At 38.6% G+C, this 27849-nt stretch overlaps 6 protein-coding genes across 6 annotated transcripts; 2 read left to right on the top strand and 4 right to left on the bottom strand.

Moving 5' to 3' along the window:
- Positions 1 to 2483: 2483 nt before the first annotated feature.
- On the bottom strand, positions 2484 to 6062 carry SMKI06G0010 (uncharacterized protein; the record flags this gene model as incomplete). The annotated part of the gene is made up of 1 exon (XM_056222040.1): positions 2484 to 6062. One exon carries the CDS (start codon positions 6060 to 6062, stop codon positions 2484 to 2486), a length of 3579 nt encoding a protein of 1192 aa, XP_056081771.1.
- A 3706-nt stretch (positions 6063 to 9768) lies between these two features.
- SMKI06G0020 (N-acetyltransferase family protein) lies at positions 9769 to 10464 on the top strand (the record flags this gene model as incomplete). The annotated part of the gene is made up of 1 exon (XM_056222041.1): positions 9769 to 10464. The coding sequence occupies one exon, from the start codon at positions 9769 to 9771 to the stop codon at positions 10462 to 10464; it is 696 nt and encodes a 231-aa protein (XP_056081772.1).
- Positions 10465 to 12174: 1710 nt separating this feature from the next.
- SMKI06G0030 (uncharacterized protein) lies at positions 12175 to 12756 on the bottom strand (the record flags this gene model as incomplete). The annotated part of the gene is made up of 1 exon (XM_056222043.1): positions 12175 to 12756. One exon carries the CDS (start codon positions 12754 to 12756, stop codon positions 12175 to 12177), a length of 582 nt encoding a protein of 193 aa, XP_056081773.1.
- Positions 12757 to 12904: 148 nt separating this feature from the next.
- On the bottom strand, positions 12905 to 13195 carry SMKI06G0040 (uncharacterized protein; the record flags this gene model as incomplete). The annotated part of the gene is made up of 1 exon (XM_056222044.1): positions 12905 to 13195. One exon carries the CDS (start codon positions 13193 to 13195, stop codon positions 12905 to 12907), a length of 291 nt encoding a protein of 96 aa, XP_056081774.1.
- Positions 13196 to 18886: 5691 nt separating this feature from the next.
- Positions 18887 to 20833, bottom strand: AQY3 (Aqy3p; the record flags this gene model as incomplete). Its single annotated transcript, XM_056222045.1, has 1 exon — positions 18887 to 20833. One exon carries the CDS (start codon positions 20831 to 20833, stop codon positions 18887 to 18889), a length of 1947 nt encoding a protein of 648 aa, XP_056081775.1.
- Positions 20834 to 21450: 617 nt separating this feature from the next.
- DAK2 (dihydroxyacetone kinase) lies at positions 21451 to 23226 on the top strand (the record flags this gene model as incomplete). Its single annotated transcript, XM_056222046.1, has 1 exon — positions 21451 to 23226. The coding sequence occupies one exon, from the start codon at positions 21451 to 21453 to the stop codon at positions 23224 to 23226; it is 1776 nt and encodes a 591-aa protein (XP_056081776.1).
- Between the last annotated feature and the right edge of the window lie 4623 nt (positions 23227 to 27849).

The following is a 27849-nucleotide window of genomic DNA, read 5'->3' on the forward strand; positions in this document are numbered from 1 at the left end:
CACACCCCACACCCACACCCACACCCACACCACACCCACACCCACACCCACACCACACCCACACCCACACCCACACCCACACACCACACCCACACACACCACACCCACACCACACCCACACACACACCACACCCACACCCACACCCACACACCACACCCACACCCACACCCACACCATCACCACTATCACCACTATCACCCACACCCACCATCACCACTATCACCCACACCCACCATCACCATCACTACCATCACCATCACTATCAATACCATCACTATCATCACCATCATCACCATCACCATCATCACCATCACCATCATCATCACCATCACACCCACACCCACCATCACCATCACTACCACCATCACTACCACCATCACCATCATCACCATCACCATCATCATCATCACCATCACCATCATCACCATCACCATCATCACTATCACCATCACCATCACCATCACCATCACCATCACTACCATTACTACCACCATCACTATCACTACCACCATCACTATCAATACCATCACTATCATCACCATCATCACCATCACTATCACCATCACCATCACCATCACTGTCACCATCACCATCACTACCATCACCATCACCATCATCACCATCACCATCACCATCACCATCACTATCATGAGAAGTACACACTTACTTACCCTATCTCTAACCCTACTATCAGCCCTACCTCGCTGTCTAACCCTACCTCTCCAACTCCAACCCCACTGCCTTAGCTTACCCTACCTGCTCCTCCACTGCCTACACTCTCCATCTGCCATCCTTCACATCTCACCACTACTCCATTTCCACCACTCAACCACCACACCCACTTATCCTACCATCTACCATCTACCTCTACAACATACCTAACATAATATGTAAACATCCAAATATAAACAATCATATGTAAACAATCAAATGTAAACATCCAAACGTAAACATCCAAACGTAAACAATCACACCTAACATCATACCCTACCACCACTCCCCATCCCACCTCTAACCACATCTAGCTACCTCACCACATATCAACACCTACCATGCCTTCTTCTTTTCCATAATAGCCCCCCATACACCTACGGATGCTAAGAATAAACTACTCCCATCCTACTCATCTTACCCAACTCCCCTACTGTCACACTGCCACACTGCTCCTCATCCTCATCCTTACCTCTCACTCAGTTGCCATGGTTACCATTATATATCACCATACATCACCATACACGGCACTTACCTCAGCGCTTCACACCCTGTGCCATTTACCCATAAAACCCACTGTAAACTATATTTTATAAATTCATTAGTGCATTTAAGAATGAATTGTACCTCACCATGAAGATACGACAATAATTATGTTACTCTTTTAAGCTTATAAAAGAAAATGTCCAATAATTTTAGTATATAATTACGTATAGGCTAGATCATAATTTCTTGCACCAACAGTCCTTAATTAATAAGTTGCCAAAACAATACTGTACCATCCTTTTAGGTTATCACATTTTAACAGGTTATTATGTAGTTTATTTTTTAGGATGTAGAGTATCATCAGTTTTTTGAACTCCAACAATGATCACGTGATATTCACGTTGAAGTCATGTGATTATTATTCTTACCTTATCATACGGTATACATTGGGGTTCCCTCTTTCGGTAAAAATTATAGCGCGCACGTCCAAAGGGAGAAATTATGTAAAAATCATGCGGCTTATAGATCGGACATAACACGCTGTCAATGACCTAAATAACCTGAGAGTCATGCAAGCAAAGTTCGGAGAGTACAATTTTGCGTACAACATTCCCGTGTATTATGTTAGCAGAGAAGGGTTTCTTTTACTCTATGAACTTCTTTATATGAAATTATGACAAGCTCAACTTTAAGATTTCTTTTCATCAATATCTAATTATAAAGCATATACTGCGTCCAGTAAAAGGATCTGCACAAGAAATGATTTGAAATCTAGCCGAAAATACTTCCACATATTAATATTTGAAATATGCTTAAGTGCTCGTCATTAGGACTCTATTAATAGCAAACGAGGGAAACAGAAACATTCACTTTGGGTGAGACAATCAATATACATGTCTTCTTCAGCAGTACCAAAAGTTTGAATCCAATTGTTTCTGTCTTCATTTTTATTAACAAAGATGAATGTGAATGCTCTACTATAAAGGTTTGTGACACCCTCGAGTTCATATGTGCTTTTTATCGCAAAGTCTTTCACTAAAGTTAGTAGGCAGGAATACTAGAATTGCTCAATATTATCAGTAACTATCGCTTTTTTTCGACAGAGGAAAGGGCTTTTTGAAGATTAATGTCTTCGTTCAATAAAGGTCAAAAATGGGTATTGTTTTGAAAAATTAAGCTAAAATACTTAAGTGTTTAGACTAGGCGTATATTGACCGCATAATTAAGAACCTCCTCTGTTAAAGAGGGTGTGAGCGAAGTTAAGTTTATTTCGCAGCTAGAAAAATTAGTTAAAGAAGGCAAGAACGAGAATACCGGCCAAAGCGTTCAGAGCGTTGGTGTTCAAACCAGCAGCAACACCTTCGGACTGAATAACGATACCGGTAGAGGATTTAGGAGCAGTAGTGGGAGCGCTGGATCCAGAGAAAATAGAAATTGCGCTAGATGATACATAAACGGCGGTTGTCAATGAGGTTGCCTTGGGAGCCTCAGAAGCGGAAGTTGTGTAAGACTTTGGAGAAACAGTAGTTGCGGTGGCGGTCGAAATAACCTCAGGAACTTGAGAAGTGATGATCTTGACATCACAGCCATTGTCGTCACAATGAGTAACAGTAGCGGTGTACGATTTTGGAAGAGCAGAGGTTGCTGTAGTTTCCTTAGGAGCTTTAGTGGTAACAGTCTTTACGTTACAGCCATTATCGTCACAGTGAGTAACGGTAGCAGTGGTGTATGATTCTGGGGACACCGTGGTTGTGGTGGCTTCAGGTGCTTCAGAAGTAACGGTCTTCACAACACAGCCACTGTTGTCACAATGAGTGACAGTGGCAGTAGTATGTGACTTGGAAGATACAGTGGCGGTGGTTGTGGTTGGTTTAGGAGCTTCGGAAGTGACGGTCTTTACATTACAACCATTGTCGTCACAGTGGGTAACAGTGACAGTTGTGTATGATTTTGTGGAAGCGGTGGTTGCTGACGTTTCTTTAGGAGCTTCAGAAGTAACAGTTTTTTCACTACAGCCGTTGTCGTCGCAATGAGTGACAGTTACAGTGGTATGTGACTTGGAAGAAACAGTTTTAGTTGCAGCGATACCAGTTGATGTAGTAACATGGCATCCACTTTCATCGCAAGAAGTGATTGTAGCAGTGGTGGATGAACATGGAATGGTTGCGGTAATAGTGTAGGTGTTACCATTTGTGTCAGTTGTTTTCGAACAGGAAATAACGACTGTGCTAGTAGCGGTTGCATATGTTAGTGTTGTGGTGTAAACAGGAGCAGAACCTGAGGTCAATGTGGGCGCAGAAGACGAAGCTATTGAACCTGAGACGGAGGCACTTGATGAAGTGATTGAATCTGAGGCAGAGGCACCGGATGAAGTGATTGTACTAGAACCTGTAGCAGAGTTTGATATACTAGAAGTAACTGACGAAGCACCGGACGTGGTAGAAGTGGATGAAGATGTAGTACTAGAAGCAACGGCACCACCATAATTTAGGTAGTAGGCAGAGGCGCCTGCAAAGGTTCCTTCGGAGACGTTGAAACTAGAACTAGAGAATCCTGTACCAATAGCAAAAGAGAATTGTCTGTTGCCCTGGGTTGCAGTCAAAACACCGGTAGCACTATCGTAGGATAGGCTAGTGACGTCAGCAGTAATGGCAATTTGGTTTTTACCAGTGTAGCCAACAACAGGAATAGGAGTAGTGTTGCTTTCGGTAGGGTCAACGGCAAGAACACCTTCGCCCTTAAATACAACAGTTTGACCAGTAAAGGTGTCTGGGTAGTGTAGGTAAAGATTACCGGAGATTATGTTAATTGTACCACTACCAGAAACAGGTTGAACAACCACGTAGGTACTTCCGTTGTCCAGGTTTATTTCACCGTTGTTAACTGATCCTTCATCTTCAGCTCTACGTTGCAAACCGGAGACAGAACCACCGTTAATGATAGCGTTAGAGAAAGAGAATGCACCAGAGTTTGAGTATGGAGAGTAAGTAACTTCACCTTTACTGGATTCGGATAAGCTTAAAGCAATGTCACCGCTGTTTGCAAAAGAGCCAGGTGTGAATGAGTATATGGAGGCAGAAGAAGCAGCGGGTTCTTCAGCGTTGAAAGTACCAGAAACATCAAAATTTGGACCGGAAATGTCGAATTCGGTGCCTGGGTAAGTTGGCTTAGACTTTCTGACGAGCAGTGCACCACGAACAATCAAATCGGCTAAGAAACCGTATTTATCACCGTCAAGCAGGGTTAATTCTCCACCTGCAGCAATTTCAACGGCTTCTGTAGCAATTACGGAACCAGTAAGAGTGAGATCACCACTGATCGTCGTCGATGGCAAATAAATAGTGCCATCGCTGGAAGAAAGGGAATTGGATGCGGTTGCACTTGCGCTAGAAACTGAAGAAGTTATGGAGCTCAATGTATCGGAAGTAATAGCACTTGAGGCACCAGAAGCAGTTGAGGTTGACTGTGTGATAGTAGCGGATGAGCCTGGAGCAGATGGACCAGTGCCGGATGGACTAGTAATAGATGAACCAGAAGCAGATGAAGAGCCACTTCCGGATGGTCCAGGAGAGGAAGAGCCACTTCCGGGTGGACTAGTAATAGATGGACCAGAGGATGAAGAGCCGCTTCCGGATGGACTAGTAATAGACGAACCAGAAGCAGATGAACTAGAAGCAGACGAACTAGAAGCAGACGAACTAGAAGCAGACGAACCAGTACCGGATGGTCCAGAAGAGGAAGAGCCACTTCCGGATGGACTAGTAATAGACGAACCAGAAGCAGATGAACTAGAAGCAGACGAACTAGAAGCAGACGAACTAGAAGCAGACGAACCAGTACCGGATGGTCCAGAAGAGGAAGAGCCACTTCCGGATGGACTAGTAATAGACGAACCAGATGCTGATGAACCAGTACCGGATGGACTAGTAATAGATGAACCAGAGGATGAAGAGCCGCTTCCAGATGGTCCAGGAGAGGAAGAGCCGCTTCCGGATGGACTAGTAATAGATGGACCAGAGGATGAAGAGCCACTTCCGGATGGTCCAGGAGAGGAAGAGCCGCTTCCGGATGGTCCAGGAGAGGAAGAGCCGCTTCCGGATGGTCTAGGAGAGGAAGAGCCGCTTCCGGATGGACTAGTAATAGATGGACCAGAGGATGAAGAGCCACTTCCGGATGGTCCAGGAGAGGAAGAGCCACTTTCGGATGGTCCAGGAGAGGAAGAGCCACTTCCGGATGGTCCAGGAGAGGAAGAGCCACTTTCGGATGGTCCAGGAGAGGAAGAGCCACTTCCGGATGGTCCAGGAGAGGAAGAGCCGCTTCCGGATGGTCCAGGAGAGGAAGAGCCGCTTCCGGATGGACTAGTAATAGATGGACCAGAGGATGAAGAGCCGCTTCCGGATGGACTAGTAATAGACGAACCAGAAGCAGATGAACTAGAAGCAGACGAACCAGTACCGGATGGTCCAGAAGAGGAAGAGCCACTTCCGGATGGACTAGTAATAGACGAACCAGATGCTGATGAATCAGTACCGGATGGACTAGTGATAGATGATCCAGATGCTGATGAACTAGTACTGGATAAACTTGGTTGAGTAATAGAACTTGAAACCTCAGAAGTGGGCGAAGATGATGGAGCAATAGTACTCGAAAGATCAGAAGATGAAGTTAATTGAGTGAGAGAACTGGAGACAAAGGAAGTAGATGAGCTACTAATTGAAAATGTATCTGATGAAGTTGAAGAAATAGCTGTGGATGAGCTATTACTTGGAATTGAAGAACTATTGGTATAATATTGTCCTAGAGCGCCTTGAGAGTAAAGGACCAAAGCCAAAGCGGCTTGAAATTTACTAAAGCGATTGAGCATCTCTTTAATACAGGTGAGATATTACCAGAAAAGTTGCAACGATAGATTTTGTTGTTGCTGTTATTATTAACGAATAAACCAAGAATGAAGCAGCAATATTGAATCCAGTTCTACAACTATGAAATAAACTAAGGCTTTTCTATGCTTTTTATACTCTTTTTTCACTACAGTTATCTGTGAACTCCGGATGTACAGCTGCAGTGATCAACCGTTGAGCTAATTTAATTTTCTTCGTGCAAGCATTTCTAAGAAATATTTGCAAGGTCTACAGATTCTATGCGTTCTTTGAGCAGAAATGGGGTGAAAATTGTACAAAAAGGCACACTTCCTGCAAATATCTACAAAACCCCCTATTAATATAAAAATACATCCGGATGCGGTTTGACTCCATTAGATGAGAGTAGTAGTCGTAAAAGTTCAATTAAGATATTTGTTATCACAGAGATGAAGCGCAGAAGAAGGGGCTGTATTTGCAGGAGCGGCTACCTATTCCTATTTAGGAAAAACGATTATCCGTCCTGTCCAATTTCGTCCAATGATCTGCAACCACAACTCATAAAGGCATTAGACTTGTTTACTAAAAAGAAAGTTGTTTACACTCATACATGGATACTGGCTTGTGTGGTTGCTCCTAATTCACGTGCCAAGAAATGACGGGTCACCACCTACACTATGACGAACTATTTCTTTAGCGTTCCTGAAGCGCTCAAACCTGAGCGAGCGTACCGCTAACGCTATTTTCCTCTGTTGAGAAGTTACCTAGCAGAGACTGTATAAAGCGAAGACTACAACTTTTCAGGAGTTTTCTGACAATACAGCAAAGGTCAAGGTTTCCCCTTTGGTAAAAGTGGAACTCTACAGGTCTCCAACCGTTGTTTAATATGGAAGATAAAGATAAAAAAACGTCAATCCAGGTAGAGTTACATTTCTTATAGATATTCTTGTGTGTATTGCGAACTATTTTTGTCCGTGTGAACTTTACAAGTTATAAACCATATGTTACGTCTGCCAATAACCTACGGGAGTCGCATATTTGCAGTCAAAAAATATGAAATAGTGCAACCTTTTCTTGAGAGCTTCTTCTATTCTTGCATTTAGACCCAAGTTTCCAGGCTCCTGCGTTAACTAAAGGTTAAGGAATATGACATTTTTTCCGGTGAAATTACAGGGTAATAAATTAAAACTCTAACTCAGAATTATTGCTATGCTCTTATGGGGATCCCAAAAAAGAGCTAGGCAGAAGTTCTCCTAAAAATGAGCCACATAAAGGGATAACAATAGGCAAATATCAAGTCAAACTTATTCAAATGAATTCTGTAACATAGTACATTTGCTTCTAGGTTTACTTTTCTTCAAAGGAATAGAGGGGCACAACCGTTTTTTACTCATTAATTTAGTAATGTGATTTAGAATCGTTTTACTTTCTTTACTACATCTGTATTTCTAATTTTTATATCCAGGGGCAACTGTTCCAAGCGTAAAAATCTTTAAACCTTTGTGGTAAAATAACTAATGATTTACTTAAAATTAAATTGGGTGTGCCTTATGTATTCATCATCTTCATCGATACCATTAAAATATAATCTTCCTGAAAAATTTCCTTTACAGCAGATGATATATTCACCTCATGATACAGTCATACAATTGGACCATCTAGCGGTGGTCAGATAACTCGACATTAAAGTAGCTGTACGTAGTATGTATCAATCATAAACCAAACGCGCATTTGAGTAAGTTCAGTAAGCTGTCGCGTGGTTCTGTTACTATGATTAATATGTGTTGGAATGAAAACCATCTATCGTCTATCAACTAGTTGTCATACTAATAGTATATTATCATATACGGAGTTAGAAGATGACGTAAGTTATGAGAAGCTGAAATGCAAGGATTGATAATGTAATAGGATAATGAATAACAAGATATAAAATGATGATAATAATGTTTATAGAATTATGTAGAATTGCAGATTTCCTTTTGTGGACTCCTATATCCTCGAGGAGAACTTCATATATATTATATATACCAAATAATATTGCCTTTATCAACATTGGAATCCCAACAATCATCTAAAAATTCATTCATATCTCAATATGCCTAGATGTTAAATATATACCCTATTCAGAAACGCAAATTGAAATTTGAATTGTGGCAGCTTTACACTTCCTCGTGAGCTTTTTTGTAATCGTGAATTTTTTCTATCTAACTGATAAACTATCAATCATCTAACGGTTTTCCTACACCACACGTTAGGTGTAAAAAAAAGAAGGATTATGATTTCTTAGTTTATAACTGCTTGTACTAACATTACAGCTCTTTCAAGAAAAAGTTCTTCCGATACGTTTGTCAGGATTTATACTATCAATATCAAATTCAGTGACTAGTTTTTAGCAATCACTATTTGATGAATTACACAAGCAATTCCTTTTCAGATCCTATTACCCATAACAATGCATAGCATGTTGATTCTAATCATTGTTACTAACTGTTATCAATTTTTCCTTAGAAACGATTCAAGAACTTTTAGCTTATAATAAACTAAATGCAAGAAATCAAACATTAGGCACAGTGCATTTTTTTTCTCAAACCAGCACAATACGTGCTAGGTTTTGTTTTTTTTCCATCTTTCTTAACAGTGAATGTGAAGTACCATTGGGTCTCCTCTCAGAAAAAGGGGACATTTTGATAGCTCGACCACTATTCAAATTCTTAACTGCTATAAGGGGTCAAGCACGTATACGTCTATAATATAATCATGTAGAGACCTGACTTGAACTTTAAAGTACAATGCCATTTCTATACCACGGGCTATTTCGGATTTACATGCTACGCAATATTTTCCGCAACCTTATTTTTCTACCAGCATATATTATCCGAAATCATTTCGGCTTGGTGTCTCCGCAAAGTTGCACCAAAAAGCTTGGAGCAGCAACTAACTGCTCGTCAAAATTATCCGGACGTGATTCGTTTCACAAGGATTGTGCAAAACAGTTGTTGTCATCTTTCTGGCCTGATGTACCATAATGTTTTGAATATAGTGGATTCAACAAACATGAATTTATAGGCTGTATTGAAAGTTTTAGAACATGTTATATTCAGCGTGTAGTCTATTTGCTGTCTAAGTTTTTACAGGGGACGTCACTGTTAAATGTATCTAATCAGAGCAACTTAACGTTTGTTGCAGTGGCTCGCTCTACACGTAAAATAACAAAATACTTACGTACACAGATTCCTTTGATTAACGTTTATCAGTCCATAATGAATGGATTCAATGAATAATTCAAAGACATAGTTTGGCCTGTTGGTTGACTTTGAAATGATAGGAAGCATTTCATCGAGATCCGTGAATTTTTGGGAAATATTTTAATGTTTTAGTTTGTATGATAGCGGTTGGATGGAGAATAATTTCCTCAACTTGTAAGCTCTACTATACAAGACTTGTTCCTAGGGTACAGTGTATCGTGCAGCGTACCTCGTAAACTACGAGTTATTCTTGAATCATTCATTATTTTATATCCCGTGAGGCATTTTTTGGTTTTTTCTGCCTCTCTGGTCTTATCTTACCATATCGCAGGAGATTATGAAATATAACAAAAAATTTCAAGATCCGTTACAGGAGGAAAATATAAGGTGAAATGGTCGAACAGTTATAAGTGTCCAAGAAATATGTATATTGCTATACGTAAAGAATAATAAATATAAAGCAAAAATGGATGCTGAATCCATTCAGTGGAAATCGACAGCAAATTTACATAATGGTCCTGCTTTTTTTCAACCGCTGACTGACTCAATTGAACCATTACAGTTCAAACTTATTGGATCAGAAACACTAGCGACTGCATTTCCTGTATTCAACATTAAATATATACCAGACTCGCTTATTAGTTATATTTTTAACTTGTTCAATCTAGAAATCGAAAGTGGTAACACCTATCCACAATTGAATAACTTGACTAAACAGGAATTCTTGAATTATTGGTTTCACTCATTTGCTGTTATTGTTTTACGAACTGATAAGAAATTCATTGAGGATGATCAGGACTGGCATTCAGTTCTTTTAGGCACGTTCTATATCAAGCCCAACTATGCTCCGCGTTGCTCACACAATTGTAACGCTGGCTTTTTAGTGAACAGTGCTCATAGAGGTCAGAAGGTTGGTTATCGGCTTGCCCAGGTGTACTTAAAATGGGCACCATTATTGGGTTATAAATACTCTATTTTCAATCTTGTCTTTGTTACCAACCAAGCTAGTTGGAGAATCTGGGACAAATTAAATTTTCAAAGAATTGGGTTAGTTCCTCGTGCTGGAGTCCTTAATGGTTTAAATGAGCCTGTAGATGCCATTATTTACGGTAAAGACTTGACAAAAATAGAACCTGAATTTCTTTCCATGGAAAATCCATAGATTTTGTGTACATTCTTCTTTTTTGTTTACCTTTTTATAGTAAGTGATTTCATCAAACCACATGTCGTTGTTGTTGAGTCCTAGAATGGGTTCCTCGGTTTTAAATCTGCAATTATCTTCGCAGTAGTATGTATATATTGAAAAAAAGAAGAAAATACCTACCCATCACTTGATGACATGACCATTGAAAAGAGTAATGTTTTATTCATGCAAATGGACCTCTATTAAGACAGGTTATTTACCATTATTTTTATAGAGCATTCTGAAATAACTGCACTGAACGTTAGCATTATTGGTGGGACTATGTATCTACTTCAAAATAGAAGCATAAAGGAAGTGTTCATTCAGCTATCTTCAAAGGATTTGAGACGTTACAATGAAGTGTATTAAATTTTTTTGAACATGTAAAAAATACTAAAAATATTAAAGTCATTCAATTTCGAAGTATTTTATAAAGAACAAAACATAAAAAATAATTCTATGGTTTAATTAAATCATTATATTTTAAAACTCTGGATACAAGTTGAAGTTGGGCAAGCAAAGATGATACAGAAGCAGTATTACAGCCTACATTACATGAACAGGTTTTTATTGTTATTTGTAGTCATAGAATAAGAGTAGAATAAGTTCAATGTCCTCTTTCCATTGAAATGCGCCGAGGATGCAGGTTATGGCTCGAGAAAAACAAATGAAGCGCTAGAATACTTGATGCTATAGTGAACCAGATCCTGAAAATCTTTTTGAGTAATCAAGTATACCCCTAAAATTAAAGATGAATTGGTGCCGATATCACTTCCACGATCAATACTTACAGGGCTATAATTTAAAGAACCATCAATAAACACTAGTCTCAACATATTACGTACTACGTAACATAGCATAACATAGCATAACATAATACAATATACAACTGTTTCTATGTACAAGATCGAGCACGAAACCTCCCACATTCCCTGTATATCATGCACCGTCAAAAACAATACTCATTTAAACATACAAAATTAAGTATATTTATATGATTATTCTCTTTGGAGACGACTTCGATAGGCAATTAACAGCTGGGTTACCTTATTTTCCAAGATGCTAAAATGAGCACGTAATTCGTAAGCACAGGAAATTACTTAGAGGTGGAAACTTTACTACACTTGCGGATTTTTCACGCTAACGCTACCAATACAGTTTTATTCGAACAGCTTATAAATTATGAATTTCATTTATTTTCCAAATTTGGGAAATATGAAGTATTTATCTTTCATGTTGATCTTTTTAACGTGAACTCACCTCGTCAATCGTTAGAGGAATTTTCATTTTCGTCTTATTCATGGTTCCAGACTATGTTTCCCTCTATAATGATGTATATATACTTAAATCTATATGTATGTAAGTGTGTATTGAACTATATTTATGAACTTTTCAATACCGTTTTCCTCTTCTATTTTTGTTACTTAACACCAAAGCGAAATGAAACTCTTGATTTCTCACATCGTATTCGATGGTCTATGAAACTTGCCCCGGAAATCAACGGGCACTAAGATGTTTTAATGATGTGATTTTTTCCTTCAAAAGTGTAAGATTATAAACATGTGAACACATTTATGTTTTCAAGACATAGATAATTATAACTTTGACTAATCGTCAAAAAAAATCTTGGCAGACATTGCTGTCAGAAGTGCAGGTTTCTTAGTAACAGCTGGATTATCGCCGATGAAATTAGTAGGAAAATCGACATCGGAAGGAACAACTCACCAGGTATTCTATTTTTTCTGGTGTCAATTCAATGCTTGAAGCCCTGATGTTCTGTTTAAGATGTTCAATTTTCCTTCCTCCAATCAACGGGAAAACATGTTTCGCTTTAGAGCGGACATAGGAAATAGCAATAGCAGTAACAGATTCAGTGCCATGCTCCTTAGCAACCTTAGCCAATGCTTCACTAATTATAACTTCCACATCTGTTTGTTTGGAGGTACCAAAGAAAGAACGCAGACCTTCTCCATTCTTCTTACGCTTTTCCATTGCCTTTCTACTCTGGAATCTTCCACCCTCCATAACATCCCATGGAGCTAAAGCCATAACAAAATGCTTAGCCATTGGTATTATTTCACGTTCAATGTCTCTGTTAAACACATTCCACTTACCTTGATAAACACTAAATGGAGTTTTCCCGTGAGAAGTAGAGTAGTAATTTGTTGCAGAGACAACCCAGGCAGGTCTATCAGATACGCCTAAGTAGAGAACTTTACCCTGCTGCAAAAGGATGTACAGACTGCCCATAACTTTTTCAATGGAACTCATATAATCCCACCAGTGAATATGAAGATATCAATCCAATCAGTTTTCAGTTTGAAAAGGGAATCTCTCACACTCACATGTAAACTGCGATTCTACTTTTGCCTGCTTCGTACTTTTTGTAGTCAGTGGTGAATTTTGTAGCAATGATATTTTAATCACGCAATCTTCTTGAAATAATCCATTCACCGATCCAAGCCTCTGATTGTTCATTTTGGTAATTATTTGCAGTATCAATGAAATTTCCACCTGCCTCATAAAAACCATCAAGTAACTCAAAAGCTCGCTCCTTTCTCATTGATCCCATGACTCCTGACCAGGCGTCCCCAATCGACATACCTCCCAATATTAATGGAGAAACCCTGATGCCTGCTGTTTTGGAGAGGATCATAAGACGACCCAACTCGGTCGGTGGTTCAGGTGCGGGTGCAAATAAATCAGACATACTTTAGAGTAACTATTTGTAGTGATGTAAAGAAAAGAATTAATTTCTATTGGAATTATTTCCACTGATTGGCCTATTGAAGATTGTAGAAAGAGGAATAATTTTTGCCACACAATGTTACAATACCTTTATGTTTCAAAATGACGCTATTTTCTTTTCAAATTTAAATCTGATTGAAGACAGTGAACTTAGCCACACCTCTATTGTGAAGTTGCTTACTAATCGAGTACAAAATTAGTAAGCATATGTTAAAATTAACAGACATCAATCACCACGTGTTCTGAATTTCGCGTGCCAAATCACAAGAACGCTACTTAACTCGTAAAGACATCAATAATATTTTAGTTTCAAATAGGCTATCCATTATCTCACCTTTGTGACCTTTTCAGTATCGTTTGCAAATAGGTTGAATTCACACCGGGGTTACAGACCAAAACATAGTGAAAAGCGCTACTAATCTATGAGTGTTCGCCCATCGTAGGCGTTTACAAAGTAGTCCATTCTCTTGCTATTCATATCGACTATTTCACGTGATTATTAATATTCTTCTCGAGATTAAACCTATGATAATTTTCGACATTTTGCATAAAAAAAAAGCTGAATACCAGGTAGGTTTTAATTGTTAGTAAACATTTGAATCTCAGATCAACCTGAGATTTAAACTCATGCTCCTATAATAATATCGCTTTTGGACTCTTAATTTCCTAGCTCTTACAAAAACCTTCTCTTTTTCCTAATATGATCAAAAGTAGGATATAGGGTTATGTTAAATCCTTCTTTAAGTTGTGCACAGGCGTAGTTAAAAACATAATCGAGTTCATTGTAAGGCGTTGCACTGCTCAATATACTAAGATGTGTTCAACATATACTGCTAGAGAAGTTTTGTCACCCGCGAGCAAATTTGCAGAAAATCGTAGTAGTAAACTAAGATTTTGGCCTAAAACATAATCTCCCTAGGGGAAATGTGTCTATATAATTGATGATGATGAGAAGAATAATATTTTTGTTCATCGGGTATTTTAATATCTAAAAAGTTAGTTTGGAGAGGCTCCGTTTTTGATCTCTTCTCCCTTGAACTAATCAAAACTGAAACCTAATTGACAAAGTCAAAGAAATCATCAATTCCTCATTGTCAGGAGAGATATAAAAACGTAGCAACAATTCTCGCACAAAATTAACCAAACTTATCTGTTTTTTATTGAAACTTTTCGTAAAAATGTTCAATAAACTATTGGGGCATTTTGTCTACGGTCGTACCACATTCTTCGAGGGTGCATGATATATCCGGAAAGAACTACTTTTTCAAACTCATATAACTCCAAAAATCACACTTCCGGGGTAGATTTTCTGATACACATATGAACAGAACCAGTACTACATACTTAATAGATCCTGTTAGGAAAACTTTGCCTTTTTTTCAATCTTGCCCGTCATCGCTCTGAAACATACAAGCTATTAATCGTTTTCACCAAAGACAGTCTTCAATTTGAAAACGTGATACGATGGACATGAAAAAAAGAAAAGAAAAGAAAAGATGTTAGGCTTCTTGTTGCTTTTGAAGTTGAAGCTGGCATTAATGAAAATTCTGGTGCCCAAGATTCGATCTCATACTGCAATAGAAAGGGTACTTAAAGGTAGGCATGTCTCATTGCTTATAGGTCAGTGTTATTAGTCCTTGTTGTTTGTTGAAGCAAGAGATGCGCCTGACAAAGGCGGGCCACTTGCTTCACTCTTGGACTTCAGCATTATTTGGTTATTGCCTTCGCAGTGATGGTGTTGGTAGCATAATCAATACCTAGTAACCTTCAGCCGGCGCATTTCCTACTTTCGTTTGCAGTGTAAAAAGCGATACCCTGTCTGCAGTTTGTGTTTATTTATACCTTAATGAATTATTTGACGTCTTACAGACAACATAACACATTTTCATCCATACAATAGTTCTGGAGGGGGAAAAGGGGCCTTCATATTGCGTTCTATGTTGACCTCTTAATATTTTGGTTTCCCTTTGAATTTTTTTCGTTAATTGATGGTTACCTCTTTGGTCAAGCAGAATATTTGATTGCCTCGTTAAAATGTTGGAGTTAATGATCTGTTATATTCTCTCCACTTTGACATATGCGAGGTTTTTATTAATAGGCCAGCCTTTGGTTTACTGCGACAGTTTGGGTTAGCTATCACATAAATTTGAAAAAATGGGTGATTGTTTGTGTTTTGTTCAACTTTCTACTTTGGAGCAGAATCTACAACCATGGCTATAATAGAGTAGAATACTTTTGCAAGGTCACTCTCCTTGCCGTGCGATGAACCCTCTGAAGGACTATAGTTGTCTATATTAGAGTTGCTATTTTTTATGGAGTCACAATACCGTTTGACTATTTAAACCTCTTTGCCTCCATCGAGATTCTCGAATTTCCCATTATTATAGCAGTATTACATGATGTTTGGACCGGGAGAGATAATCTAGTTAGTGCTGTTTTTCTTACAGGTTGTATGTGCGCCATTGGATCATTTTATATTGTAAGCTGAAGTAGGAAAAACTACACACGTGAATTGCTTGCTCTAATGAATCTAGTCTGATCCGACGAAAGGGGCATTGCAATTCTTGCTATCACTGCCTTCAACTCACTAGGTTTAATATCATTGATAAATATGAAAGTTGTGGCTGCAAGCGCGTGTTCTCATACTGTTAATCTTTTTGGCGTCGGTGTTTTCATGCTGTGAGGTGTAATAAGTTATACACATTTCACAGTAAGAAAAACATAGGTTCGTCAAGGAAGATTGGCGAAAGATATACCGTATAAAGCGTTTTTTATCGGTGGACATCAATACTTAATCTGATTTTTGCTCACACTTTTTTCAGCACTATTTTCAAGGATGGGCATCTTTCGTATCTTTTGATGGACGAGGTTTCGTTGATGTTTATATTATCCTACCAGTTGCTGTCGTACTTTACATTGGGAAGTTCGTTTTTAAGCATAGCCATTTCAAACCTTTAATTCAGTCAGTGAACCCAGGGAAAGGGGGAACGAAAGGCATGTAGACTGCCATTTCTGATTAAGAAAGTTGCTCAGCGCCTTCAGAAATAACAAAGAACAACAAAAGTGTAACCTTTTCAAATATCTCAACACCATTTTTCTTTTGATAAATATAATGGATAAGGGCTAGTTCTGGACATCTTTTAGCCTTATCAACCTGCATCATCTTTGGAAGGCCAGAATATGTGTTTTCGCAATTACAGTAGTGGTGGTTACATAACAAGTGTCACCATTAATAATCAAACTTTCTACTTGTTAAAGGGCTGATATCAAAATCATGCTTTATATTGTAAGTAGGGCATGAGGTTCAATTGAGGGCATCTATAAAGTTGAACTACTCAGTTTCAAATACAGCTCTGAGGAAAAAGTTTCAGCTGGTTCAAGTATCGGCATCCTGGGTTAAGTGCAAATATTGTTCCTTACCCGAAGTTACACGTATCAATATGTGCTATTTTGTTTTGAAATTTAGAGTGCTTGACTTCAAGGATTGTGGGTTTCAATCACTCCCTATTAGATTATGTAAATTGACATACCTAATGGGCATATCATTAATGGAATACATCAAAAAAAAATAAAAAAAATAAAAAAAAAAAAGAATCACATGCAGCAAATATCAATAACCGAATTTAGTGAGATCAGAGAAAACTTTAAACTCGTTGCAGGAATCCATTGTGTAGCTGTCATTCCACAAGGACGGTAATAGTTGGTTAAAGCAAATCAACGCCTTCCCAGGACTTCTCAACAACTAAAACAAGGACGCAAGGACGCAAGGACACATTTGCTCGCTGCGAGAACCTCTATTTATCATTTGCCTCTGTTTCAAATCAGTATTGACAAGTATAAATTTTTCAACAAGCTTCTGGCCTTATGTTCCTCTCACCCTATGTCCATTCTATTTGAATAAACCTGAAGGGTGCCAGCAGTTTCTAATAAGAAAGGTAAAAAAATACGTTAGAGAATTTCATGCAACACTTGAGGTTTCCACGTGCAATTTATGATAAATTATACTATAATATTTGAGGACAGAGAAGTGTAATCAGTATTGATCTCATGTAATATATGCAGATCAAACTATAGAACGTGAATTTCTCTTCTTTCATCTTTTGTAGAATAAATAGGCTTGGACTAATTCCTAAAAGTTGCAATTCAAGAACATTTGCAATTACGTCCAAAAAGAGCAAACCATGAGATTACTTGGCTTAATATTTTCTCTAGACTTATCCAATAAAAAATATGAACTTGAGAAATGCACAAAACTTGATCAGAGTAGCTAATACTTGGGGAAAAATTCGATAATATCTCATCATGAGGGAAATGTGGAATTTGAATCTGCTCGGTTACGTGTTAAACTTATTCAAATGACGAAAACCTTAAATTTTCGATAATGGAAGCTAAAAAATAAGGTTAATTATACTTTTAAACTCTTGCGAGAGTCTTTGTTTGCGGGGAAAATCTTGGAAGAGAAAATGCGGGGTAGACGGAGTTAAAGAATTGAATTATGTTTTTTCCGGACCTCGAGGGTTACACATAATGCAAACGCCTATAATTTGCCTTTGAAACAATCGACCTTTAAGGGGTACTGGTAAATTTCAACAGGACGTAGAATAGAATATTGACGAGAACTTCTGTGAGTGTCTTAGCAGCACGTTTTTCTGGAATGACTTGGCAAAGCTAATTTTATGAGGGACGTAGAAGTGACGTTGAAGGGTAATTTTTCGAACACCTTTACTATCAAAAGGCAACCTCTTTCCGAAATTGATATCCGGAACTGACTGCCGAGTTATATTATTGTTTTTGATCTACTCAATATTTTGTTAAGAATTATACGATTGATAATCTATCAAATATTTTCATGAGCTAACCGCCGCATTCAGTATACGAAGAAAAGTGATGTAATCTTTTTACAGTAGGCTTAGATGCGTTTAGGCAACATTCGTTATCTTTCTCGGCATCATGCGAAAGTTTTTCAAGGTCAACATTAGAATTTTTCTAAGAGCGTGATTTTTTGGAGCTATCCGAACAATTCATGGACTTTTTTTTTTCGATGGTAACCTCCTTTGGATTGTGGTTCAGACTGTACCCTTGCCACAACGAAAAAGTTATCATCCGTTGGGCAGCTTTGTAAATTTGACATTGCACCAAAAGGACACCTCTCCAGTTTCTTCGGCGCAAATAGGGAATCTTCAAGCAGTATCATTGTTCCACGTCGAGCGCTTGCATTTTCCATATAGGCTTTCATATCCAAGAAAAACTCCCAGGTTTGGTAAGGTAAACCAATAAAACACTTGGTGTAGTTTCCATCACAGAATAAAAAAATACTTGTTTTGATTGATTATACGGCAGATAACCATCAAATACAACCGCTTACCAAGTATACACAATAATCTATTTTGTATATGTTACTCTTGAAGTTTGTTAACTATGTCTAAAAAGCTCGGGTAATTGCAGAACTTCAATCATAGATTCGTTATCTATGAAGTTAACATTTCTTTCCTATTCATTTTGCATGTAGGGTCGAGGGTACAATTATGAGAGAGAAAGTTGAATAATACAGTAGTTCATTACATTAAATCGTGTGTTCTACGAAGTAGTGTTCAATACAGTAATCTGCGAAATCACTAATTAGACTATAAATCTTAAAAAAGGACGGTATAGATTAGGACGTAATAGGGGTAGATTTCTTGCTACCAGCATTGCTGTTGCTATTATCTTCAGTTTCGATCGCTGGCAAGTCAGTACTATCATGCTGGTGAAATTCAGCATGCAAGATTTTACCTACCCTATTCTCAATATAGCCATTATCGGGATAGTTAATTGGAGATTCACATCCAGTGAAAATAAATACGTCATATACGAGGGCACCAGCAATACCACCGGCAATTGGACCGCCCCAGGCTCCCCATGTCCACCACCAGTGTGTAAGATGGAAAGCATGTGGACCATAACCAATCATAGAAGCAAATATACGAGGGCCAAGATCTCTCGCTGGGTTGATGGTGAAACTTGTCTGATACCCAAGGGCCATACCAATTGCAGCAACTAAAAATCCAATAATTAATGCGGTCATACCATTCCCGGGTGGGGCATTACTATCGTCCAACAGTGCCATCAAACAACCAACAAGTATAGAGGCACCTATGAACTCGTCAAAGAAAGCGTTTCTCCACGTTACGTAAGATTTTGGATCGGTGAAGAGACACGCACCAGTTGCTGTAGTTCTTATATGTGGACCTCCTTCAAATTCTGTAATCGAACTCCAAAAATAACCATAAGCCATAGCTCCTCCGAAATAAGCACCAATAATTTGAGCAACTATATATACAGGAACCTTTTTCCAGGGAAATTTTCGAAATATTGCCATTGAAATTGTAACAGTAGGGTTGATATGACCACCACTAACACCGCCTGCGACATAAACACCAAGCATACAACCAAAACCCCATGCAAATGACAGGGATTCATACGAACCACCACTACCTTTGGTTACCGTTGCTTGAAGATTGCCACCAACACCAAAAATAACAAGTACAAGCGTCCCGAGAAACTCTGCAAATGGTTCTCGCATATGATACCGAATTTTCGCCCAATAATTTGGGAATGTCATGGGACTCTGATCGTCTTCTTCCGAGACACAAATTTCATTACCGTCTAACGCACTCACATCTTTATTTTTCTCTTCAATGCGTTCTTCAGGAAGCTTTGCGTAAGTTGGAGTAGAACCATCAATAGTTTGCGTGTCATTCAGTTTTCTAGATTCTACATCAGCTACAGAGGATGCATAGCTCTCGTCACCAAAAGAAAAGTTGACGTTATGTAGAGAGCGCTTTTTTTTACGCTGAACGTTTTCAATGTGCTTGTTAGAAGGCTTTTGAGGGTTTTCAGGTCCCAATGTGGTGGATGCGACATCTAAATCAACAGTATTTGTGCGTTGTGTTTGCGCTTCGATATCCCCAAGTTTTTTGTTTGGTACTCCACCTCTGAGGAGCCTTTTCCAATCTTTTACTGAGGTAGTAGAACCGGCTCTCGAGATATCTGTTGATCCTCGTCTCGAAGATGCACGGGATCTCGCATCCATATTCTTTTGTATCATCTTTGCTGCCAAACCCCGATCCAATACATGTGGTAATGGCTGGTTTAGACTCCAAACTGGTTTATTTTTGGTACCGCCCATGTTTGGATTCAGTTGACGATATAGCGGATCTACATAATTGTTACTATTGCCCTGACTTACGCCACCAGACAGATAGTTACGCATCATGCGCGCTTGCTCAACATCAGAAAAACTGTTCAAAGCCTTTAGATTGGGTAAGGAATATGTAAACCCCATGGAAGAAGACTGAGGTTTCACAGAGGACCCCATCTCACCAGACTCTTTTTTCAGTGGTGTCAAAGGAGAAAGCTTATTTCTCGATAATCTTCCTGTTTCAGATGCCTTTCGAGCCTCACTTAGTCTCCGCATTGAAGTAGTGGTATCAGCTCTATTATTGTTCCCAGAACCTTTAACATTTTCTTCCCAAGCTACATTCTCATTAGCAATTTCTTTTACCATTGGTGACCTTACACTCTCAGAAGAGGAAGTTGACCTCCCAGATTTGTAACTCATCACTTGGATTCGATCATATACATGATGTGCGTTATACTACTTTTAAACATGCTTCTTTTATATGGATAAGAGAGATAAAAAAAAACCTTCTAAACCTATTCATCGAGCCAGAAATGGATAAAGCTAGGACATACTTTTTTGATATCAATTTCCGGGGTAAGTGGGGTACCGGAAAATTATGATATTCCGGAGCGGTGTTTAAAACGGGGGGTAAGTTAGTCTAATAACTAAACTTAATTTAGAGATTAATTAACTTTCCAATTCATAATATTCCCGCAGAGAGCGATTTGCTGCACAGAAACATGGCACCAGATCATAGCTTGATCTTGAAATAATTTAACTCAAAGATTAACGACATTGTCTTGCAAGTCCAGGATGGGAGGTATTGAGTAAGGCAAATACTTACGTCACCATAATTGGATAGTTACTAGATTGAATAAGGTTCTCAGCAATACAAGAAGAGAAAAATGCCGCAATATGCAATTGAATTTTCAATTTTTGCAATCTGAAAATGTATATAAAAAAGAACCTCGATTGATCTTATTCTGAAGTGTTGTATGCATTGTATATTCTATATTGAAGTCAGACAACATCCAACAGCAATCGACTAAACAATCATGTCTCACAAACAATTCAAATCAGATGGAAACATCGTTACTCCTTACTTACTCGGCCTCGCTCGAAGCAATCCAGGGCTTACAGTAATTAAGCATGACCGAGTAGTTTTCCGGACTGCTTCAGCTCCAAGTTCAGGGAATCCACCTAAAGTGTCTTTGGTCTCAGGGGGTGGTAGTGGTCATGAACCAACGCATGCTGGTTTTATTGGCGATGGTGCCCTAGATGCGATTGCAGCGGGAGCAATTTTTGCTTCTCCTTCAACTAAACAGATTTATTCTGCTATTAAGGCTGTTGAATCTCCAAAGGGCACTTTGATCATTGTGAAAAATTACACCGGTGATATCATACATTTTGGTCTTGCTGCTGAAAGAGCTAAAGCTGCTGGAATGAAGGTAGAACTTGTTGCTGTGGGAGATGATGTCTCTGTCGGCAAAAAGAAAGGTTCATTAGTCGGACGTCGAGGTCTTGGGGCTACCGTGTTGGTGCATAAAATTGCTGGCGCTGCTGCTTCGCATGGATTAGAGTTATCTGAAGTTGCCAAAGTTGCTCAGTCGGTTGTCGATAATAGTGTCACAATTGCTGCATCACTTGATCACTGCACGGTTCCTGGCCACAAACCTGAAGCTATTCTCGGTGAAGATGAGTATGAAATTGGCATGGGTATTCATAATGAATCTGGTACCTACAAGTCTTCTCCATTGCCATCAATTCCTGAACTTGTATCTCAAATGCTGCCTTTACTTCTCGATGAGGATGAAGACCGTTCTTATGTGAAATTTGAACCCACGGATAATGTAGTCCTCATGGTTAACAACATGGGTGGTATGTCAAATCTAGAGTTAGGTTATGCAGCTGAGGTCATTTCTGAACAATTGATTGAAAAGTATCAAATTGTGCCCAAAAGAACAATCACTGGAGCATTCATTACTGCTTTGAATGGGCCAGGATTTGGTATCACTTTGATGAACGCTACGAAAGCGGGCGCTGATACTCTCAAGTATTTCGATTATCCCACCACAGCATGTGGGTGGAATCAAATGTACCATTCTGCGAAAGATTGGGAAGTCCTTGCTGACGGCCAAATTCCAACTGCGCCTTCTTTAAAAACATTAAGAAATGAAAAGGTTTCTGGTGTAAAAGCTGATTATGATATTTTTGCTAAAATTTTGCTTGCTGGAATTGCCAAGATTAATGAAGTTGAACCAAAGGTTACATGGTACGATACCATTGCAGGAGATGGTGATTGCGGAACCACACTTGTGTCCGGTGGTGAAGCATTGAAGGAAGCCATCGAAAACCACACTTTGCGTCTCGAAGATGCTGCCCTTGGTATTGAGGATATTGCGTATATGGTTGAAGATTCTATGGGTGGTACCTCCGGTGGCTTATACTCTATCTACCTATCCGCTCTCGCACAGGGCGTTAGAGATTCCGGGGATAAAGAACTTACCGCAGACACTTTCAAAAATGCTTCTAGTGTTGCATTGGATGCTTTGTATAAGTATACGAGAGCACGTCCAGGCTACAGGACTTTGATCGATGCTCTCCAACCTTTCGTTGAAGCACTGAAGGCCGGAAAGGGTCCCAGAGCTGCTGCCCAAGCTGCCCACGATGGTGCTGAGAAGACAAGGAAGATGGATGCCCTCGTTGGGCGTGCTTCTTACGTGGCTAAGGAGGAACTGAGAAAACTCGACAGTGAAGGTGGATTACCAGATCCAGGTGCAGTTGGCCTTGCTGCATTACTTGACGGGTTTGTTACAGCTGCCGGATACTAGACTAAAACTGTCGTGCACACTTGAATCGGAACATAATGACATCGAAGTAACTTGAACTTTCTTGATTAAATTATCCATTCATAGATCGACTAGTTGTATCTCTAACTTTTTTTTATAGATATACGAATTGATGAAGTATCGCAAAATAAACAGATTAGTTGCTTTTCTTTCAGATCTTTTATTGTTAATATGTTCTTTCAATATGCTTATAATATGTCCTCCATTTTTTAAGTTTTAATTTCGCTTCTCCTGGGGAGTCGTGCATGCTTTGCGGTTCATTTTAGAGGTTGTTTTTTTTACCTTTTCTTGCCTGTTTTTTCTTGCCTGTTGATAGCTTTAATAGGCTATTGATCTGATAATGCAGTTTCTAATATCCCGAATAATTCTTCAAGCAACAATCAATTTTCATCTAACTATTACTAGTTCAATGGGGAAAGACGATTAAAAGAAGAAATCATTTATGGGAGCTGTATAATAATGTTAGAATAAACATTGATTTTAGTCAAAGCTCCAACATGACACTTGATAGTGTAATAGAATCGATGAAACTAGCATTTAAATGAAAAAAGAATAAAAAACGATTACTACAGCTGCTAGCGGATTTTGTGATTTTTTTTAGAATCCATTCTGATAAAGATTAAGATACTAGGTGTATAGAATATACTAGAAGTTTTTTGAATGGTTATATAACTTCACGAAAAGGTATCAGGAACTATACATAATATTCAGATTTTTTTTTCTTCGTTTTTATATGATGTCACTCATTACCCTGTTACGTAACCAATTTTTATGCTTTATTCCCCGCTCCATAATTGACCAATAAGAGTGTTGATACTTGTTTTACCAATAAATCATAATATTATGTACAATTACCAAAAATTTTGTGAAAGAGCTTCAAAAACCATAAGAAGAATTCAACATAAACCATGCACCTAGAAAAATTGCCTCTATCAAAAAATGTGTTTCAATTAATATCCTAAAAGTCCTTCGACATTAGCCTTCAGGTAAAAACTTTTAGTTCTTTGCATATTGAGAATTTTGCTGATGTAAGTATGGCAATACTTTTTCTCTCTGAAAATTTTGTACCATTTAGTTAAGACCTCTTAATATTAGTTGTCTTTTGGTAATGGCCATTTCTTAAAAAAAAGGCCATAAAGTCTTTGCCCTGGTGTGAGGATGCACGTCATCCGTATATATAATTACGGTAGTAATGGCCGCTGGTCATATTTTTCGTCCATTTAGAAATTGTATCTCCTTTATTTTTTATATCAATTCTTCCTTTACTTGTATGGTTCCAATTGCCTCTATTGAGTATCTGATGTATTTTCTTAATCTATAGTGAGTCAATACATACAAATTACCATGAATATGTTAAACCAGCTGGAACGATCTTGGTACATGTTTTGTTCTCCAGCGCTCACTCTTTATAAAGTAAAAATTTGAGTACATATGTGTATGAGCACCTACCTTTAAAATAGTTTCTTTGCTACTCAGGTTGACGTGCTTTTCCTTGGCAACCGCGACTCTTGACAACAATTTCCACGCTTCGCTGTAGAACATTTTTAAATTCCTTGATAATTCTGCCATTGAGATATTCTTTGCCACTATCTTACAGTTGGTATCGTAGATTCGTATGTTTGTAATAGAACCGAGTTCCTATTGTAAACCACGAGTGTTTCACCTACACGATTCGGTTTACCATTGAAGTAGTTTTCTAATATGTGTAATGTTCCTCTCCTTTATCGTTATCCTGCATAGTTATACATGTCAGTTATCTCCAAGAAGATGACTGCGATTTTTTTTTTTATATTTTGTTTTCGTGGTATATACTGTTTTGAATCTATTATTTTCCCTTTTTCTACACTATACTTGCAGTTTAACACTAGTAGATGGAACAAAACTTGACCTTTTAGGTACTTGAAACATTACCCCTCTCTTCGATACTTTTCGAATACTTCTAGTTATAATTTTAGTAATTTTTCTAGTTCTTCTGGCTGAGATTGAACCCACAAATTTAGTTGAACGCGAGTCCCTCTGTTGGGGTGATGGATTGTATCCGCCACTGTTCATATGCCTCACTAGTAAAAGTGTCGAAAACCTCGAGTGCTTCCGTCACTGTATAAGGTAGATAGGGTAGGTGCTCCAGACCATCTAAGCCCTTAGCAGCAACTATGGTACCACGAGTAAATATGAAAAAGACTACCTGTTCTGTTACATAGGGGGTATAAGTAAACAGATATTTTGCTGCTTCACCAACTGTAACACTACTATAGAAACTAAAGCCTTGCGCACCTTGTTAGGAACAGTTGCGACTAACACATCAGGGACTTCTTTACAATCGATATACCCAAATGCTATGGTTGTATACATATCGGTTGCCAACGTAAAAAGTATTAAGAGACTGTTAACCACACACTTCATTTCTTTTATTTATTATTTTGGTGTTCATTGTACCTCTAATTTGATTATTACATTCTGAAAGACTTCTGTTGCTGCAGGAACTTATCTTATGGCGGCGCATCAAAGGGCACGTGTCAGAGAACTGACTTAGTACTGCTCTTGGTTGAACAAAGACGGTTGCGGGAACAGAGAACTTGAAGCCTTCTTTTCATTATTGTTTTCACCCTTATAGTAATATTGTTAAGAATACACGATGTCACTTTTGGTGGCTTTCTTGAGTGGGTGTTTCTTACTAGAATATCTGCGTTTTCTCCGTTCAATGAACTTTTCCTTTGGTATAGTGCATGCTAGTCGGGCCTCCCAAGCCTTCATTGTAACTATTGGTCAAATAATTAGTTTGATCTGCATTTTGCAGTATTACCAAACGTAAAAACTAAAAAGGCAAATTATAATGGACAAACGTGCTCCTTTTCAGTATTTCTGAAGCGAGCTCTATTTTGTTGCTACCGAAAATTCACAAGCAATGGCCTACCAGGTCATTGAGAAAGTATTGATATCTTATCATCAGTTGCAGTAGTCCTACCGTCTTCAAAGACGGTTCGATTCATATCACATAGACTTTCCCTAAAGCCTATGCCATGTGATCCTCCGCATGGATACATGTTCTTCGGGTCTAATTCGTGCTGTTCTCAGTGTACCGGTGTAAATTGTAGTTCCGCAGAAACCCGCATTTTATTCTTGTATTATCATCACTTCTAGCAAGAATAAGGTCTCAAGTAAAATATCCAAACCAGTCCTATATAAAAAAGTAGTGGTGGTGTTTTGGGAGCTTTGGTCCACGTAAAAAGGTAAACAAAGCTAAAATTTGATAAAGAAGAAGCACTTTCTATTTACCTTTTACAGGATTTCCTTATACTTTATTATTATCGACTTAGTATTTCTCCTTAGCAGATATGGATTCTTCCGTTCCACGACTTCAAAGTTGTAAAAGTTGAACCAACCCCTTCCTATGGGCAGTTCTCGAACTCTAATTTAAGCGATTTGTTGTCACTCGCACGTGAGACTATTGTATAAAGAGCAAAAGGAACTTTCTTGTGAAACTGAACAGATTTTTGTCATCCAAATCAAGAAACCCAAAAATAATGGCTGTGATCCGCACTCATCCTCCTTGGCATACCGGAAAAGCCCTGTGAGTGCGAGCATTTGATGCTATACTTCAATAATCCTCATATCAAATTATTAGACGTTAAACTACCTACTAGGTTTGTACTTCAAAGCACTCGTAACAACTTTTTGGTCTTGTTGGACGCATGCTGCATTTCTTCAACTGCCATAATTTCTCTGCCTTTCATAAACTTGTCCGTCTCTTGGTGGAACTCGCGAATACGTGCACTGTTCAGTGTGAAAGAATCACCGTGTTGCTTCAATGTGTTGCCTTAATAGTTTTCGTCAATCGCAGCAGCATCCGGCAAACCAACATCCAATAGTACTGTCGTAAATCTCCTTTTCGCAACCCTCATTTTCCCATTTGAGATCAGATCGGATGGAGTAGAACTCTTCCGTCTTTTCGTCAAACGTCCACGCAAATAAACAGAAATACGACCTCCAATTATTTGGTAAAATTGGTCTGCCTTCAGCATCGTAGGCCTTAGAAGGTCTCCACAAAAACCAGTCACGCGGCTACACCTTCTCTCGATCTGCAACATTGTCGCCTGTACCATATTACAGCAAGCAGTGAAGCGAGGTCCAAATCGCATCGGCGTAAAACCCCTTGGCGTACTCCAGCTTAGAAGCAATTCCTTTTCTGTTATCCCCCATACACTGTTGTTCGGCTCTTCGAAACATGCTGTGTAAATCCCGTAGAATGTGGCTTCCTTCACCATTTAGGTTTTGCAACCTAGATCCGCACGGGTAAAATAGTCATCCTAATGATATAAAGCGAGTAGTTCTATATGCGTTCCGACTCGCGATATCTCCCTACTAATTACCAATCTTGCTACAATAATCCGCCCATTTTAACCTTTCGTGAGAGATCGTTAGTTCCTCGGATGGAAATAACTTAATATAACGGAAACGTCATATCCATAAAAAGAAATGCCCTACCAATCACGATCTTTTTCACTACATCTCTAGTGACGTGATACAAGTTATCCTAAGATCTTTCTCACTTCGATTTTTCCTTTGTTGAGAATCAAGCTACGAATCCTGCGCATGTATACCATC

The sequence above is a fragment of the Saccharomyces mikatae genome (genome assembly GCF_947241705.1).
Source record: "Saccharomyces mikatae IFO 1815 strain IFO1815 genome assembly, chromosome: 6".
Taxonomy (NCBI): Eukaryota; Fungi; Ascomycota; class Saccharomycetes; order Saccharomycetales; family Saccharomycetaceae; genus Saccharomyces; species Saccharomyces mikatae.